At 44.5% G+C, this 17,690-nt stretch overlaps 1 protein-coding gene across 2 annotated transcripts in view; it reads right to left on the bottom strand.

Moving 5' to 3' along the window:
- NOX4 (NADPH oxidase 4) overlaps window positions 1–17,690 on the bottom strand; it is a 699,867-nt gene that overhangs the window by 413,977 nt on the left and 268,200 nt on the right. For both annotated transcript variants that reach the window (XM_085623140.1, XM_085623139.1), the window contains exons 10-11: window positions 8,384–8,548; window positions 3,237–3,299 (exon numbers count right to left, since the gene is read on the bottom strand). In XM_085623140.1, coding sequence (XP_085479266.1) covers window positions 3,237–3,299; window positions 8,384–8,548 — 228 coding nt within the window. The remainder of the gene's footprint in view (window positions 1–3,236; window positions 3,300–8,383; window positions 8,549–17,690) is intronic.

The raw sequence follows: 17,690 nt of genomic DNA, 5'->3' as shown, positions 1-17,690 counted from the left end.
AATAAATAAATCAAGACTGAGTTCCCAATGTGTGACCTAATCAACCGCAGTGTAGGCCCGAGGTAGCGGTCAGCAGGGACCCACAGCCACGTGTTGTTGGCGCACGATGCACAGAGTTAGTGACACCAGAGCTGTTGTTGGCAGTGTTCGATCACCTCCGTAACGAGGATCCTTTTTTCCTCCGGACTGCACCACGTCTTCCTCTTACTCCTCGCCATGCGTTCAATGATATGAACTCTGCCATACAGAAATCAAGACTCAGTTCCAACTGTGTGACCTACTCGACTGCAGTGTAGTCCAAAGGCAGTAGTCAGCAAGGGACCACAGACAGGTGTCGTGCGGATGCTATGCACAGAGTTGGTGGCACCACATCGAAGAGAGTACAGTGTTATAAACTCTGCCATAAAGTGTGTACTCTGCCATTGCGTAATTAAGACTCAGTTCCAAATGTGTGACAGACTTGGCAGCTGTGTAGGCTGGTGGAGTATGTTAACGAGAAAGGAGTACTGCGGGCCTGTGTCGCGGAGGCCGTGATGGTCTGGTGAGGCGGCTTAGCTCGCGGGCCTCGGGCTTGGGGCTTGCGCCGGCATATGGTGGGCCCTCCTTGACACACGCCAGTGTCGGCAGGTGAACATTGAGGCCTGGATTTGCAGGTGCTGGCAAGACGGGTTCGGGGACAAGCAGGCCGGGGGGGCAGCAGCCACACAGGATCGCAGGCAACATCGCTCAAGGAGATGGCCTCGTGGCGGGCTGGGAGGCGCCGCCCTGGCAGAGACGTTGGGCATTCCAGAAGAGAACCATGCCCAGAGCTACGTGCTTATTATTCACACCCCTACGCTGGCCTGGCGTATGCCGGGCCGGCCCACTCTGCTCACGCTTACAGGGGGGGACGTCACAAGCTACATTTCCGGGATCTTCCCCACTGGCTGGGGAGACATGGTTGCGTATACTGTCCACTACACTCCATACACGAGCAGTGCATGTGGACATGGATATGTCTGTGGTCTGCATACTACAATCTGTCCAGAACATCTCCACCACACTTGGCATTGTGCACCTTCTCATTCACGGGTCACTTGCCTCTGTCGCACTTGCCTGGTTCCCACCTCTCCCCACATTCCACTATTGTGTGGCTGAGGTGCCATGCCATTGATGGCTCATGTACATGGCTAACCCAGGTTGCCACAGTAAGTTATGCTGTCATGTCTGGTGGGTGGGCATGTTGTTTGGCATGTTAAATGTGAGTCTATGACGTGTTTATTCACAGAGTTGTGAGTTGCATGATTGTGGAGTTGGGGGGGGGGGTGTGGTGTGTTCATTTGGTACTTGCCAATGAGCAGTACATTTCCATGGGTGCCATCCTGTTAGCACAGGTTGATGATGGACTGTCGGTAAAAGTAGGAATCATGCACACTGCCTGGGTAGTTGGCGACGACGTTGGTGGTGATTCTCAGGTGGACCACTGTTGCCTGCACATTGATGGAATGCATGTGCTTTCTGTTGAGGTAATTGTGTGCAGTGGCACCAGGGGGCACAAGTAGGACATGTGTGCAGTCAATTGCCCCCTAACCCGTGCGTGAAGCCAGCTATGGCTTAGACGCCTTGCTTGGTCTCCAGCTGTACCTGGGCAGTGTGGGGGGAGTATAGGTACTGGGGTACCAAGCTGATGATGGCATCCAAGACAGTTGTGATGAACTTTGATAGGGCTGGCTGTGAGACTCCTCCGACTCTGGCGGTTGTTGGTTGGAAGATCCCAGAGGCCAACATGTGCAGCACAGCCAGCAGCTTTGTCTGCGCAGGGATGTTGGTTGTCCGCTGTGTTGGTACCGTCAGCCTGTGGGCAATGGTGGTCAGGATGCGTAGGATGGTTGTCCTTTTGAGCCTGTAGTGGGCAATGACATTCTCTGGTGTTGGGTCTTTGAGGTTGGTGCATTTTCTGACGGTCCACTGTCTTGGTCTGCGCTGCCTCGGTGGTGGTCTGGTGGGGGGTATTGGGGTGGCGGTCCTGGGGGTGGTGACGGTGGGTGTTGTGGCCTGTTGGGGCTCCGTGCTGCATGATCAGTGGCTCTATGGCATCTGTTGGTCTTCAGGTGTGGCGGTGGTCTGGACTCCCTTTTCTGGTGCTGGCTGTCATCAGACTTTGCACCAGGTCAGAGCAGGTGTTAATTTCCTGCTGTTAACGCGCCTTATCGTATGTTTTGTGATCTTATCGCCGATCTGGCTGGTCGTTGAGAATGTTGAGGTGTGGTGTTGTCATGGTTTTTTGCTCGGGAACACCTACTCTGCATCTCATTAGCGATAGTTGCCGGGGTCATCCGTGGCAATGTTTTTTGAGGATGCTATCGCCGGAAACCTGGTGAAATCGGCTGTTTGCACCACCTTGTGAATGGGGCGATAAATTTATCACGACTTTGGCTGCGATAAAGTGCCGATATCTCGGCAATAGGTCCTTGAGAATATGCCCCTCTGTCTTTAATGATGTGCACCACTAAGATGCATTACCCTGCTACACCACAATCTCCTCCCTTTTCCATATTTGCAAGAAACTTGAACGAATGTGAATATGATTAATTTACTCCACTTTGCAAAACCTTTGAGACTCAAACTATGTAAACGAAAATATGCTAATATTTAAAGATGCACCTTTTTTGCAATATTGTTTATTGGTATTGGAAACAGAATCACATTTCACAACAGTGGCAGTGAAGAAACAGAACATTTGCATTATTTGTGTTTGAATAATTATTGTTATTTTTTGTTGGAGCGAAGATTTAGGTTAGGAAACAAAAAGATGTCCAAATGTGGCAATATTCCCCTTTAAAGGAAAATAGGGAATTTTGGTGATTCCTTTTCTAAACAAAAATGATTGGCACGTACACATTAAAGCATTGTGATAAACATTACTTTCTAATAATGGTTGCCGGTTCGCAAACAGATGGCTTCAAAGGCAATTAGTTTCGCGAGCCATGGTGTGCATATTCTTGTTGTGAAATTGAATTGACGTGTTACTCCCAGTTAGCAAAACAAAAAGCAAGCAGAAAAGAGCTTAACAATCATTTCGCTTCCGCTGGTGAAATGAAAGACAAACACAGTGCGCACGAAATAGCAATTATGTGAGTTTAGAGAGCAAAGTCCTTCCTAAGGAACATTTTCATGAACCTTTTCAGAGGTTTTCCAATGAAGCAGAATGCTGATCATATTGAAAAGTCATACATTAAAGTGAAAGCTGCACTTACCATAGTCAGGGTGAAGGGATGCTGTTCTAATGCAGACACTCCTGGGCAGTGCAGAATAATATACTGCCAGAAACACCCACACACACAGGAAAGAGAACGAAATGTTGTGTAAGTGCATAATCGGCATTCTAGCACCAGCCAATACATTAAATATTCATCCTTTAAATAGAAATATGCATATTTGCCTCTAGCAGTGGTTAATTTGCAAAAACATAAGTGTCGTGGCCCTCGTCAGGGGGCAACTTGCACCAGCCCATTTCTCCTGTAAGCGCCACCTAAAACAGAACCAACTATTAATCATGAAAGTGAGGAGATGATGTGGCATAATGACCAGAGCTGCCGACTTCAGCGCTAGGGAACCAGGTTTGAATCTTGGCGCCTGCTCAACATCTTGTGATTCTGGGCAAATCACTTAATCTCCCTGTGCCTACCATAAAGGAATGTGTTCAAAGCGCCAGTGTTGATGATTAAGTGCTGGTGCTCAGCACCGGAAACCACCTGCTCAAATTAAGCACTGGTCCTTGTCGGCCACTGCTATTACTATGTTGGCATTATTTTCTATGTAAAGATAAATACAATGGTAAATTAATCTCTGCTTGTTACAGCATCTGAAAGGATGCGCTGACTGCAAAATAACACAAGTAGTTAGCAATCAGGTTGTAGTTCATAATGGACAAGTTACTTACCTTTGGCAACACTCTTTCCACTTCATGCCCTATCTAATCTCGGATTCCTCACCTTTAGAATGTTCCCAGGTGCCAGGCTACATCCAGAGATTTTGTCGGCAGTTCTCCGTGCACTCTTCTAGTTGGAGCAATAGAGGTCAGCTGTAAATTCATACCACCCCAGAAGTCATGGATCAGAGCCGCATATGGGCATCAGCCCTGGGCGCTGACAACAGTTTCTTAATCTTTCTCCTTCGGTGCCATCAGATAGAGAGCACTTCGAACAAATTGCAGGTGATAGATTGCCAAAATCTATGTTGGAAACTTATTATGATGCTCATGAGTCCACTTCACAGATCTGGAAGGAGGAAGGGAACTGAGGAACCTACATTGAGTACACTCCAGAAAGAATGTTACCAACTGTAAGTAACTTGTTTTTCTGATGGACATTTCTAATCACAAATGCCTCACCTTTCAAATAGATCCTGCTGCAGCAGCTCAAAAAGATGGAGTCTCAGGAGAGGACTCAGGTTATGTAGTCTTGCAGTACCAAGCAGGCAAAAAGGCCTTCCCATCTGACCTGTCAAGGCAATGTTTCATGAACACGTGCACCAGTGCCCACACCAAAGCCTGGCAGGTGCCCAGAACCGATCCAGCCCCCCATTTGTCAATACTAATATTGTAGATTATCCAACTGGACAGAGTCCTCGTTTGTACCGCCTTGCCTTTCTTGATCACAGTAAATCCCGATCAATATGATGGTCACTTGTATTGTCGATGATGAGGGTGGGATTTATTGAACGTGCAGCTATTCCGAGGAGTGTCCTGGCACTGAAGCATGGGTAGAGGTGATCAACTTTGGGGAATGAGCCAAGTTTACAACTTCAACATCTTTTTGAACTGTTGTTCAGATTCAATTAGACGAAGATCAGGGGGAAGTTGGTTCCAGGCCCAGGGGCCCAAGTAGAAAAGGGATTGTCCACCCTCTGGAATGGTAGATTTTGGGTACCACTGAAGCGGAGAACCTCGTTCTATTCACATTGCACTTTAATTGATTGATGCACATCCAGTGTCAGACAAGGTTTTATTGAATCCAATGTAAAAACGTTTCTTTCTTTAAAAGAGAAGAGCTGCGTGTCATTCGCATGAGAAACTATTTTGGCACCAAAGGATTCCACCAGAGATGCCAGCGGAGGAAGGTAGATATTAAACAGTGTAGGACTCAGCGCGAGCCCTGAGGGAGCCCGACTGTAAGTTCTTTCGTGCCAGGAGAAAAAGGGGGGGTCCTCTATCCTCCAAGAACGACTTCATTCACTCCAGTGCAAGACCCTCAATTGCAATACTCTGAAGGAGGGACTTGAGCCTTGCGTAATGAACCATATCAAAGGCTGCTGATTGTTCTAATAATACCAAAACAGCCTTACACCCTGCATCTAAAGTGCTTCTAATAAACTCTGTAACTTCAAGCATGGCAGTATCAGTGCTAAAATTGGTACTGTCCGAAAACCAGCACACTTGGATGTGAAGTCCCGGATCCACAGCAAAGACAGCGTAAAGAAAGGAACTGATGTCATCGTGTGCAGGGCTGGTGCTTATATGCACCCCTGCTCCATCACTTCTTGGGTAGTAGGAAGTCACTGCAGAACCTAACGGTGCACAGGGAGCAATGCTGAAAAAATCTCAGGATCCGGTCTGGTGGAACAGGAGAGGAGTCTGCAGTTAGAAGTATCCATCAAAAAAATAACCATGTTGCTAATACTAACTTGCTTTGTGTATAGCACGTTCTGTGCACTGTACAAAATCAGGTCTCAACATCATCCAATGTAATGGCGCTCCATTTACCATCTTTGGAAATTCGGAATGCTGAGTCCACCGTCTGGGATATAAACTCATGACCTGCATCATTGGCTACCATATCCTCACTGAGCGGCTCTTCTGGAAGACCAGCATTCTGTATGATGACTGCGAAGCTCATGTTCAAATGGATGATGTCAGGGCAGAGCTTTACTGAAGGTCTGGGATGGAAGTGACTGCATACAGCACATCTACCACATTATATCAGTGGTGCCAGGAAGAGTACATTTTTTCCAGCACAAAGTGCTGTGGGAATGGCATTTTCCTGGCTGTTAGTGCTCTAGTTTCTAGAGCAGTAATTTGCACAGCAAATGAGAACTGTAGCAACAAGTCTTTTTAAATGTTTTTATTTTTTAAGGCAAGAAACAGAGTTTAATGTGCAATAGGTTAAAATGGTAACAATTCAGCATACATTATCTGATGCCTGACACGTACTGCACATCGAATAATGCATCGACATGTTGCAAAGTTTTCAGTGTTTAATTCATAAGCATGATGATGGCAGTGGTCCTGCCAGCCAAAGCTCTCCAGTCCAAATCCGAGGACTTCAAGAACAGGTGTAAAACCTTCAATCACAACTGGCACCAATTGGGCAACCAAAATAAAAATATGGGGGTGAGTGATTCTTTATTGTACTAAGTACTTAAAACACTACGGAGATAAGACCCCCTCGAAATACAAAAGGATGAAATACAGGTTCCCATAAAAGCGCAATTAATCATTCTTAGCCTCTCAAAAATCACTTACTTTCATTAAAGCTAATATAATTTTGTTAAAATCTAGCTATTTACAAGCATTCATCCTTTTTCTTTTGAGCACCAATCTAGCATAATGTCAGTGAAACATTCACATGGAGCTGTCCAGACCCCTAGAATGGGAGCCTGATGGCTCAGAGCAGAGGGAGCTAGAGTAATATGCTATTTATTATACATGGGCAATGTCTTGAGAGGCAAAGACTTGAGTGTGTGTGAATGTGTCCTTTCCCTCTCCAACAAAGCTAATAAATAACATTATTTTCGGTGGAGCGGCGTATATGGTTTATCACTTTCTACTTTTTTATGTGTAGAAGTTATATAAAAGAATATAAAAAGAACCAATGCATAAGGTATGAAATCAGGATATTGAGACTGAATCTCATTAAATAGGCGCTTCAAGAATTGGCAAAGTTGTTTTTCTCAGGAATTGTAACATTAAATATGTAAATCACTCAGCAGTGATTTCACAAGTTAAGTTGTGGTTTGATAACAACCTGACACTCACCTTTGCACTTTATCAATAAATATATGACTGCACACATATGAGTACATTTGCTTCAATAACCTGTTTATTGGGCCCTTGATAATTTTCACTAGCATGAAAACAAGGTGAAAGAATGAGTGTGAAGTCAGTACTTAATTTGTGCCTGTGGTTTTCGGTTCTGGGCACCTGCACTTAAATGTCAACAGAGGTGCTTGTGACAGTCTGCCACAAGATGGCGCTGTCTGGATAATTTAGAGATGACCATAACAACAGTTAACTATTAATTCAATATTAATTCAACATATATTAACAATTACTATTACCTGCTTCCCAAGCCAGCCTGTCATACTTGTAGGAGTGTGATGGCTAGTAGTTATGTTGTTTCTATCATTAGCCGTATAGAAGAACAATTGTGTGGTGCACGCTGCAGTGTCCTCCTGACGAGAGCCCTGGTACTTATTTTTTTACAAATCAAGCACTGGTGTGAATGTTTGTGTTGGTGTGCATAGCCCCACTTCGGAGACCGTACTGATCTAAAGTCTAATGTGCCCGTTGCACTATGCAGTTGATAACCCCGTTGATTGACGGGAGTGTCTCATGAAGGGCAAGGCCATGATTGAGTCATGATGGCCATCCTTAGTCCAAAAGTGATATTAAATAGCAAACTATTTACAGCGAATCCGTCTTTATGGGTTATGATGTTGGCAGAAGTTATAAGAATTGATATTTGACCAAAACCAGAAATCAAGGTCTGTGTAGTGATGACCAGTACCATTCACTTGGTCTTCACAGCGTGGGACCAGTTGATTTTCACTTTTAAGTAATTTATTAGGAAATCTGACAGACAGTACTCAGTGACCTAACATGGAATATGAACACGGTAATTGTGTGTATATATATTTACTATTGCTCCAAGTAATATGTTTATTAGGCAATGCTTATTTTCACTGACATGGCATGATACACACATATGTTTTTGCGTGACAGCACGTGTATACTTAGATGTAAGAGACTGTGAACACCCCACTCTGGAGATCAATTGTGATGGTAAAGTCTGAATAAGCCGTACAAACACCATCTGTGTAGGGGCCGATGCACCAGCCCCATAAAGTGTTTAGGTATTTTATTGGCAATGTTTTTAAAATATGTTTTTCTAATGATGTATATTTTACTCCTCTGAATAACACATCAAAGTGGATGTGAAATTAGAATGATAAATATACCCCTGCATGTGCTCAATGTTCAGTCCTCGTAAAATAGGTGCATGTGTAGGTAAACGATCAATGTTATAGATATAGAGATGAGGCGCGTGTGTAGGTGTGTGCGCATGTGTGTGTACGTGTGGCTAAGGTGAACAATTACATGTCACTGCCTTTTATGTCGACTCACCTGACCAGGCCTGGCTTTAAAATCTTCTTTTATCATCTGAATTTCAATGACATCACACGGGTGGCTGATTACAGAGGTGATAGTGACTGGCGTACTGCTCCTTATGTATCTGTACAGCCGCTCTGCACAGTACAGACACAGGGGCCCCGAAATCCACAGCCAGGTCTGTAAGGAAAACAGTAAGCAACCCCATTTAATCACAGTCACTTTCCATGCCAGAGAAATGTACATGCTCACCAGAAGAGGAACGAAGTAGAGCATGCCACAAAATATAATATTCAGATTCACTTCACATAAATTGGCTGTACACAATGCAGTGCAGTGCTTTAAATGGGCACTGGCCCTTCTCTATTTTGAGAGGGAGAGTACAGGCACTTCTCAAGAGAAATGCAATACTTTCATTGGCGAGTACCGGCACTACTCAAAAAACAAGCAGATACTCTGTTACAGAATACCTGCACCTCTATTTCTCCATTTCAAGCACTGATGCAATGTAAATACCACTATGCAATAATAATGTGTTTCTATCATTATGTCTCAGAGTTAGTACATGCTCCATGCCCTTCCTAAGCGTTACTTTGGTGTTCGGTGATATTGGAGAGGTTTGTCTTACATCACCAGACAAAATACTTTGGTGCACATGCATCAAAGAAGTCAATGGCGATTCTTTAATTGCAATTTTTAAGGAATCGCAATTAAAGAATTGCTATTGTCTATACATGTTGGAATAGCAAATAAAAGTGTAATTCCTACAAATTCCTTAATTGGTACTCACAAATTGCAACTCGCAATTAAGGAACTGTTTCCCAATCATTTATATGAGCCTAGAGGCCCATAGGGATGAATGGGAATTGCATGTACAATTTGTAAGTACCCAACAAGTACTCGCAAATTGCTCATGCAATTTCAAGGGTGCCAAAAGGACACTCTGTTGCGCCCCTGAAATTGTAATGTGAACACATGTTGTGCACACACATGTCCCAAGGGCATGTGTGTGTGTAACTAGGAACTTTAAAAAATGCACTTTAGTGCATTTTTCAAAGTTTTGGCAAATTACCATCAAGTTTCATTTGACGGTAATTTGCGTCCCCTAATAGCGAAATCGCTATTTTCAATGGCATCATGCATTGCATTTGAGGCATCGCAATTTGCGATTCCTTAAATGCAATCACAATTTAAGTAATCACAAATTTTGCTATTCCTAAAATTGCAATTTTTGCATTTGGGATGATGCATCCCAAATGCAAATATACTGGTCGTACAAAGGGGCAGATTCGGAGAATCTACCCCTTTGCAACCGATTTTTCTTTTTATGTATGTGGCCCTTTGTTCTTTAATTAGAGATTGGTGGATGGGATACTCTGTCAACACGTGACGGATATACCAGCCACCATTTTGGAGGTGCCATATTCAATGATGTACTTGTGATCCAGCAGATGGGACAACTACCACATTTGTGACGTAGTATGCCGTCTCCAAAATCTAACTAAGGCCCAATGGCTTAAATGCAAAGACTGATGGGGGCATCTGAACGAGTGTAAATACTGGGAGCAAGAACACTGCGACAATAAAACATCAGGTGCTACGTGTTCGTAATTTACACAGGAGAGGAACAAATGTGGATTATGGCATATAACAGTTTTTGGGTCCGTTTTGGACGTATTAATGCCTCGGTTGAAGTGTTTTGCAAATGCAGCATTGCCAGGACAATGCAGGAGCAGTCTGTCCTACATTCCCAAAGGTCATTAGTGTTCAGCTGTCTACAAATTGCATTTTCATTGTTTTACCACGTAGGCTTGGGGCTTTATCCCAGTGGCTGTGATATTTTCAACATATCATTGCGCAAAACAGAAGAACACCATGGGAGAAACGAAGAGCTTTGTTTGCATGAGGACGAATGGTCGGTACCACCAGAAAAAGACGCTCCCAATTTCAGTACATCAAAATTGATCCCTCAGTGGACTGATACTATCCAATGGAAAATTCTGTCTTTGACTTGAGGGCCGCAAGCTTGAATCCTGAAGGGATCATTCAACCTTTCATTCTTCGGAGGTTGATAATACGAGTACCATTAGATTAGGTAACAATAGACATCTATTCAGCGCCAGTAGACTCTGGGCTCTACAAACAAACCTTGTTATGTTTGGGTGCCATTACCAGAAGGTGTTCCATATTTTCATAAAAAATGCATCCACGAGGCATCTGCCTTACTTTTATTAGTCAGAACTGAGCAAATATTTTATTAAGATAACTATCAAAATTTAGGACTTTAATCTTCCCAAAATAAGAAAGAGCTAGATAGAACAATCGGTCTCCGAGCTCCAGCAGAATCTCAAATTCTATCTGCGGACTTGTACCTGGGTAGAGATCACTGCCCTCTGAGCAACATACATGGAAGTGGCTTCCCGCGGACTCTTGTTCTGGTAAAACCGTAAAGAAAATCTGAGACACCATTGGGTCCATGAGGACCTTTCTCATTACCTACAGGAGTTCCGGTCTGGATTTGTTACAAGTATTTTGGACAGTATTTATCACATGGGTTCATGTGTTACATCCGGTCTGCGTAATTACAAGTTTTCCAGGTGTACCATCGCATCTGTCAATACTGGGTGTGGTAACTCCAGGCCTGGATCTGCATACGGAAATACCAGGTGAAATAACATGCCCAGAATAAATGCACTTAATATTTAAAGGGGCAGATCCGTACCTGGCAAGAATAACCTTTTTGCAAATTAAAGCAGAAACTGGAAATATCAATGATCATTCCACTAAAGCTCCTTTACTCTGTGCGACTGATGGACCGGGAGGGGTGTAATCCCCATACAGATTGTGGTGCTCCCTCCTGGACCGGTTTCTCATTGGACTGGTGTAGCTCCTCCGTTTGAGTGGAAGAGTGCCACCCTGTAGGCTAGAACTGAAAAATTAAATGGCAATACATTTTATTTATTACAGGGTGGGGCGGGGCCAGTGCTGCCTTTCCAAGTGGCAGCAGGGAGCTGTGTGCTTTAAAATGCACGTCTGTTTAGCCGGCCGTCAGACATGAGCATTTTAAAGTTCTCTAACCAAGCTGTCGGCTGGGTTTGAGAAAGCGCAGGCCTCCAGCACCCATTAGGAGCGCGGAGAGAGGCCGCTCCAACCAATCCTGGTGCTGCTCTTTCGCTGTTAGTGCAGCGTCAGGATTGGTTAGTGCAGTTTCCTGGTCCTGCGTTGGAGCCAGCCCCGGAAGGGAGATGACCGGTGGAGGAGGATGTTGCTTCACGCCTCAAGGTAGGCGTGTAATTCAATGTATTGTTTTTTAACTTCCCCCTACCTTACCACTCTAGGAACACTGCAGCCGCCAATGTAATTGGAGCATTTCAATTGATAATTTTATTTCCTCAAGTAGAACCCACTAGGTCTTACAAAAATAACAGAGAAGTCTTAAACCTTAATGGCTTTATTTTCAGAATTTGACGTACAGAAATCAATTGGAATAGTCAAGATCAATTAATCAATAAATTAGAGTGCAAATCTCAGTTAAGGTACAGAAATCAATCAAAGAACTCAATAAAGTTGCTGAGTAGAGCAGTTCATGCTGCGTCATGCTGCGTCATGCTGAGCCATGCTGTGAGTTGTTCAGGTGGGGACCAGGCTGAACCTCTGCACACTGGCTCTGCTCTCAATGGTCCACAATTTTATGGAATGCCTTTCATCACCTTAAAAAACAAGCATTTGCAATGAAATTGGTCTCGCCTTTGGGATCTAATATGCATTTAGCTATGCAGCACATTAGCCTGGGTGCTGAAATATCTACTGTTTTTAACATGGAGGGAAAGTAAGCAATAAACTGCGTGACACTCCAGGTATGGGAACACATGGAGAGAAATATTGCCTTTCAGCGGGAAATGGTATAGTCCAAAGCTCTGTTTTTAATATGCACACTTTGGGACTTGTAGTCAAATGAACCCCACTGGCCAGCCTTATTTGAAAACCATGAATTGAAAGGTGGGTACAAGACCCAAAATGTTATGGCTTCCTGACATGGAGTCACGTGGTACCCCCAAATGACACGTGACAGTATATCATGAGTACAGCATGCTTCGCACATTACTATTTGCCCGGAAAGCCGTGCTCAGTTTTAAGCAATGCGTGTGCTGGTTACGTTTAAAGTACTTTTTGCTTGTAAGTAAAGTAAGAGAACTTTAAAAACTGAAGCATACGGTGTAGTCAATTACACAATCTAAATACACATACTGTACGATAAGTGAAACTGTATAGTGCATAGCGTACAACAGCATGAAGTAAGTACAGGAGTCTTTAGTAGTACTTTGCAGTGTGCACTGCAGAGTATATGCAGGGTGTTGGTACTGTCAAATGTGAAGCAAAGAGAGCACACAGGCTAAAACAGATGTGAAGTGTTCAAAACAGCGCAGGACAGAAATGTATACTTCAGTGAGGAATGTTTAGTTCAGTGAAGCGTAGAGTACACCAAAGAGTAAAGCTGTAAGAAACGTTTTGTTTCTGCAGACAGCGCATGATGCTAGTGCAATAAAGTGTACACATGCAGGTCTAATGTGGCGGGTTTTATAAAGAGGATCACACATGTGTATAGTAATATTACGAAGTCTACAAGAGCTGATCAGATGCTGCTGTCTGCTGTTGTGTAGTGTAACCAATAGTTATGTTAAGTGAGCTTGGGATGAGCGTGCAGTGATGCAGCAGTGTTAAGAGCACAGTGTAAATGATATGCAACTGCGTAAAGATTCAAAAAGTAAGATACAGGTATGTCGTGCTGTGGAGTGTAGAGTAGAACACAAGCTGGTGCACAAACTAGTGAAGTACATCAAATCAAGAGTAGTTCAAAATGAAGTGTGTGCGGTGCACTCCGATATTCATACAGAACTGTGAATAGTATCATGCATTGCATGTGAGTGTACACACGGTTGTGAAAAGTATAGTCCAAAACACAGTAAGTTGTCAAGTGAACACTGCAGAGAAGTGCAGTTGCGCATGACGAGAACTTAAGGGTTGTATGGTGCAAGTTGGACAGTGCAAAGTTCCCAGAGAGGGAGGTGAAGCTTATGGTGTAGGCCAGTGCATACGTGCACAGCAATGCAATGGAGTTGCACGTGAACTGTAGAGCGCACTGTTCTGCAGCCCTATGAACAATGGGATACCCTGTGATTTTGCTGCGTTATGATGAAAAGTACAAGGGGCCTTGTACGCCTGAAGGAATGATGCAATGATAAAAATAAAAGTTGACAAGTCCCCTAAAGTACCAAGCATGCGTGAGTGCCAATTACCCGGTCGGTGAAAAGGCAAGCACTGAGTGAGTGCAACTTACCCCAAGTGGCAGTGACTGCCGTGTTCGTTCACTCAGTGCAAACAGCACCCCCTGACACCAGGACAGGCACTGTACCCATCTGGTGCCCACAGGGGTGGCCACTCTGTTAGCGGCCAGGGGTCTCCTGTCCCCTTCTGCCCAGGCCCCGCCTGTGCTGGAGCCGGGCAGACTTGCAGCTGTGGGTGGGAGTGTGGTAATGTTGGGCGAGGACGGTACCTTCTTTTCCTCACTCCTCCTCTGCACCTCCCCTCCTCCCTGTGCCGCTGGGATTGGAATCTTCTGCTCCGAGCTCGGCTGTCTCCCTCCCACACATAGGCCTGTGATGCAGATCCTGCATGGGAGGGAGGCTGGGCGTGGGCAACAGGCAGTAGCCTGGAATACCGAGCCCAGTGCTTGCACACGCACCGGGGAGAGGGAAGGAGCGAAGGAGGGCAGGGAAGTCTACCAAAGGGAGGGAGAGCGATGAGAAAACAAGCATTAGTGCTCACAATTTAAAAAAAACAAGCATTTGCATGCTTGTATTGCGCATGTTTCCTGGAGACTGCCATCTTTTGTTCAGGAAAATAAGCCGTCAGCAGCACGCGACACAAAAAAGATGCAAATTCACCCAGCCAATCCCATGGCAAACAAGCATTGCAATGCAATAGGACTCATATTAACGCGAGACATAACACATTGAAAACTGGATTGCGGGTGCCCACCGGGAGTGGAAAGGTGAGGGGGGGGGGGGGGAGTCACGGACTGCGGGAGAGCGCTTTGGGGGGGGCACAGGGAAGAAAAATAGTGTTGGAGTAAATGGGCCAATTGCCTGGGAAGGATACAAATAAAAACATGGCCGTCAGGAGGAGGGACTAACAAGCCTAAAACCAATCAGAAGGCAGCATTTAGGATCTAAGCCAATCAAAAAGATGGGCGGAGAGTGGGCGGAGCTTCCACGCTATAGTGTATACTGCGTGCCTCGTAAAGCGAGCAGCGCATGCGCTGCAACGCTAGGCGAAACCTAATGAGACTGGTATTCTCACACCCAGTAAAGTCATGTGCGAGAATGGTGGGCCAGATGGAATGGGTTAAGTGGCATCCCACAGGAGATAATGCTCTAGCTGATTTGTAATGATGGGCATATGTATCACCTAATGAAATGGGATAAAGCATACATATTCTGCTTTAAGTTAAATTGAATGTTTTCTGAGACGTAATATACTGAATATGTTTCTATAATAACATTGCATATAGTTATAATGAGATCTGACATCGGCCATTTCAAGTTCATTTCTGGCTCCCCACCAGCGCTAAAGTCACGAGCCAGTCCTCCCGAGCTGCTGATGTTTATTATCACACAGGCCCCATCATTGCAGGACTCCAGCAGTAATTCTGGCACAGGACCTTACCCCGTGGTAAAGCTTTTTCTCATGTCCTTTGCCAGGAGGTCCATCTCCTCAATGGACATCCTGTTAAAACCAACATCCCTTCTAACAAAACAACTTTAAACTGGGAACACCAAATGATATAAAACGACTTAATTGTGAGGCTGCAGATAACTTACATTTCATTGCCTGCAGTCTGAGCAATAAAGTCTTCATTGCCTAGGGCGAATACACAATATGGTTTTCTCAACTTACTCTATACATTCTTAACAAAGTGAAGAATGCTGCCTCCAGGACAGACTTACTGAAGCTTTTGGCCAGCTTGTATCTTCTTCTTGTCCAATAAGAATAGACAAATGAGCAGTATCACAATACAAAACTAATTTGGTTTGACCGCAAACTTATTCTTGAACAAAACCATAGAAGGCACAACCGCCCGGCCCACTGTAAAGCCCCTCCATGTCCACAGTTTCAAACCCAAGAGAACGTAGTAGTGTCCCCAAGAAACACAGACCCCTCATGCTCTTAGGGTGTTCCAGCTTGACCCTTACTATCGCCTGCTATCTAACCCTTTTCCAAAACTATGCTGTAATCCTAGCCCACACATTAATTCATACCACAATTTAATGGATTACCTACCTTGAATTCTACTCTTAGCCCCTTCCTTTCTGCTATCCTTTACGATTCCCAGTTGTTTCAAACTATTAACTTTTTTCTGTTTCTTTCATCTGTCTTTGTTTCTCACTGGGGGTGAGTGTTTGATTTGATTGGTTCTGATGCTCCGTCCATCATCCCCTTTGGTATCGCTTTGTTCGCCCTAAGTTGGCAGGGTATACCCAGACGTGGGTCCCTTGCTCACTTTGCCACTGGATTCAAGCAAGCCTGGCTGAAGACGGCTGAAATGCCAGAAACCGGTCCTAGGAAGCTGGTTTCCAGTCCAGGGAAGGCATGGCTTGGCAGTTCGGGCTGGACTGTTCCCATGAGGCACAGGGTCAGACTGATTTGCATATGGCCATGTCTGAACTGGGGTGGCAGAGTGGGCTAAAGAACGGTGATGGATCAAACCCAGATCTGTTGACTGGGTGTGAGTTTTTGATTGGTTCTGATGCTCCGTCCATCACCACCCCCTTTTGTACCGCTTTGTTCGCCATAAGTTGGCAGGGTATGCTCAGACGTGACTCCCTTGCTCATTTTGCCACTGGATTCAAGCAAGCCTGGCTGAAGACGGCTGAAATGCCAGAAACCGGTACTGGGAAGCTTGTTTCCAGTCCAGGGAAGGCATGGCTTGGCAGTTCGGGCTGGGCTGTTCCCATGAGGCAATGGGTCAGACTGATTTGCATATGGCCATGTCTGAACTGGGGTGGCAGAGTGGGCTAAAGAACGGTGATGGATCAAACCCAGATCTGTTGACTGGGTGTGAGTGTTTGATTGGTTCTGATGCTCCGTCCATCACCACCCCCTTTTGTACCGCTTTGTTTGCCATAAGTTGGCAGAGTATGCTCAGACGTGCGTCCCTTGCTCAATTTGCCACTGGATTCAAGCAAGCCTGGCTGAAGACGGTTGAAATGCCAGAAACCGGTCCTAGGAAGCTTGTTTCCAGTCCAGGGAAGGCATGGCTTGGCAGTTTGGGCTGGACTGTTCCCATGAGGCACAGGGTCAGACTGATTTGCATATGGCCATGTCTGAACTGGGGTGGCAAAGGGGGCTAAAGAACGGTGATGGATCAAACCCAGATCTGTTGACTGGGTGTGAGTGATTGATTGGTTCTGATGCTCCATCCATCACCACCCCCTTTTGTACCGCCATGCACAAACTACTAGCATTTCTATTTCATGTACTTTAGCAGCTGGCTAATAAGGTGTATATATATATATATATATATATATATATATATATATATATATATATATATATATATAACAAAAATTGTGTTATTAAATTGAAAGAGGATGACTCCTGCCAACATAATGAACACAACATAGTTAGGCAAAACATTATTCTCAGAAATTCTCTGCTCAATCCCTGGCAACTATGGCACAAACATCAGTCAATTATTTAGAGAAATGTGTGTTAATACCAAGCGGTATCAACAAATTTAAAGTAAAGAACCCAAACCAAGAAAATTTCTTAACTAGTTAAAAAAAAAAATAGAGAAAACATTAATAAGTAGAAAGACACCACGATCATTATATTTGAATAAGGAGAACGTAGATATTATATTTTTACAGTTTTAATGCAAAAGCACCTATAAAAAAGTAAAGCGCCATTAAAAAGAAACAGTTTGCAGTTGGCCAGGGCCAATGCTCAATATCGGGCCAACTACGATGGAGCATGTGTCCTATATCCCACCTTTGTCACCCCAGTTAAAGTTTTAACTTTGGGTGTGGTCTCTGGAATAGAAGTAAAAATTATTCAGCGGGTGAAGATCCAAGGCTGAAGCCAGTGTGTGCCCTTGAAGCTGAATACTCTGAGCTCCCACTAAAGATGCTGGTTAAGGCAATAAAATCTCAAAGCTGTACAAAGCTGGATTTATTAGCCACTGAGGTAGCTTAGCCAGTCAGATAAATGTGACGTCTTTCACCACTGCAAAGCTTTACCTTTGGACTTTGTCACTTTCTTT

Source organism: Triturus cristatus, chromosome 8 (assembly GCF_964204655.1).
Source record: "Triturus cristatus chromosome 8, aTriCri1.1, whole genome shotgun sequence".
NCBI classification, from domain to species: Eukaryota; Metazoa; Chordata; class Amphibia; order Caudata; family Salamandridae; genus Triturus; species Triturus cristatus.
The sequence above is the reverse complement of the archived record's forward strand: the minus strand, read 5'-3'. Positions and strand labels throughout refer to the sequence as shown.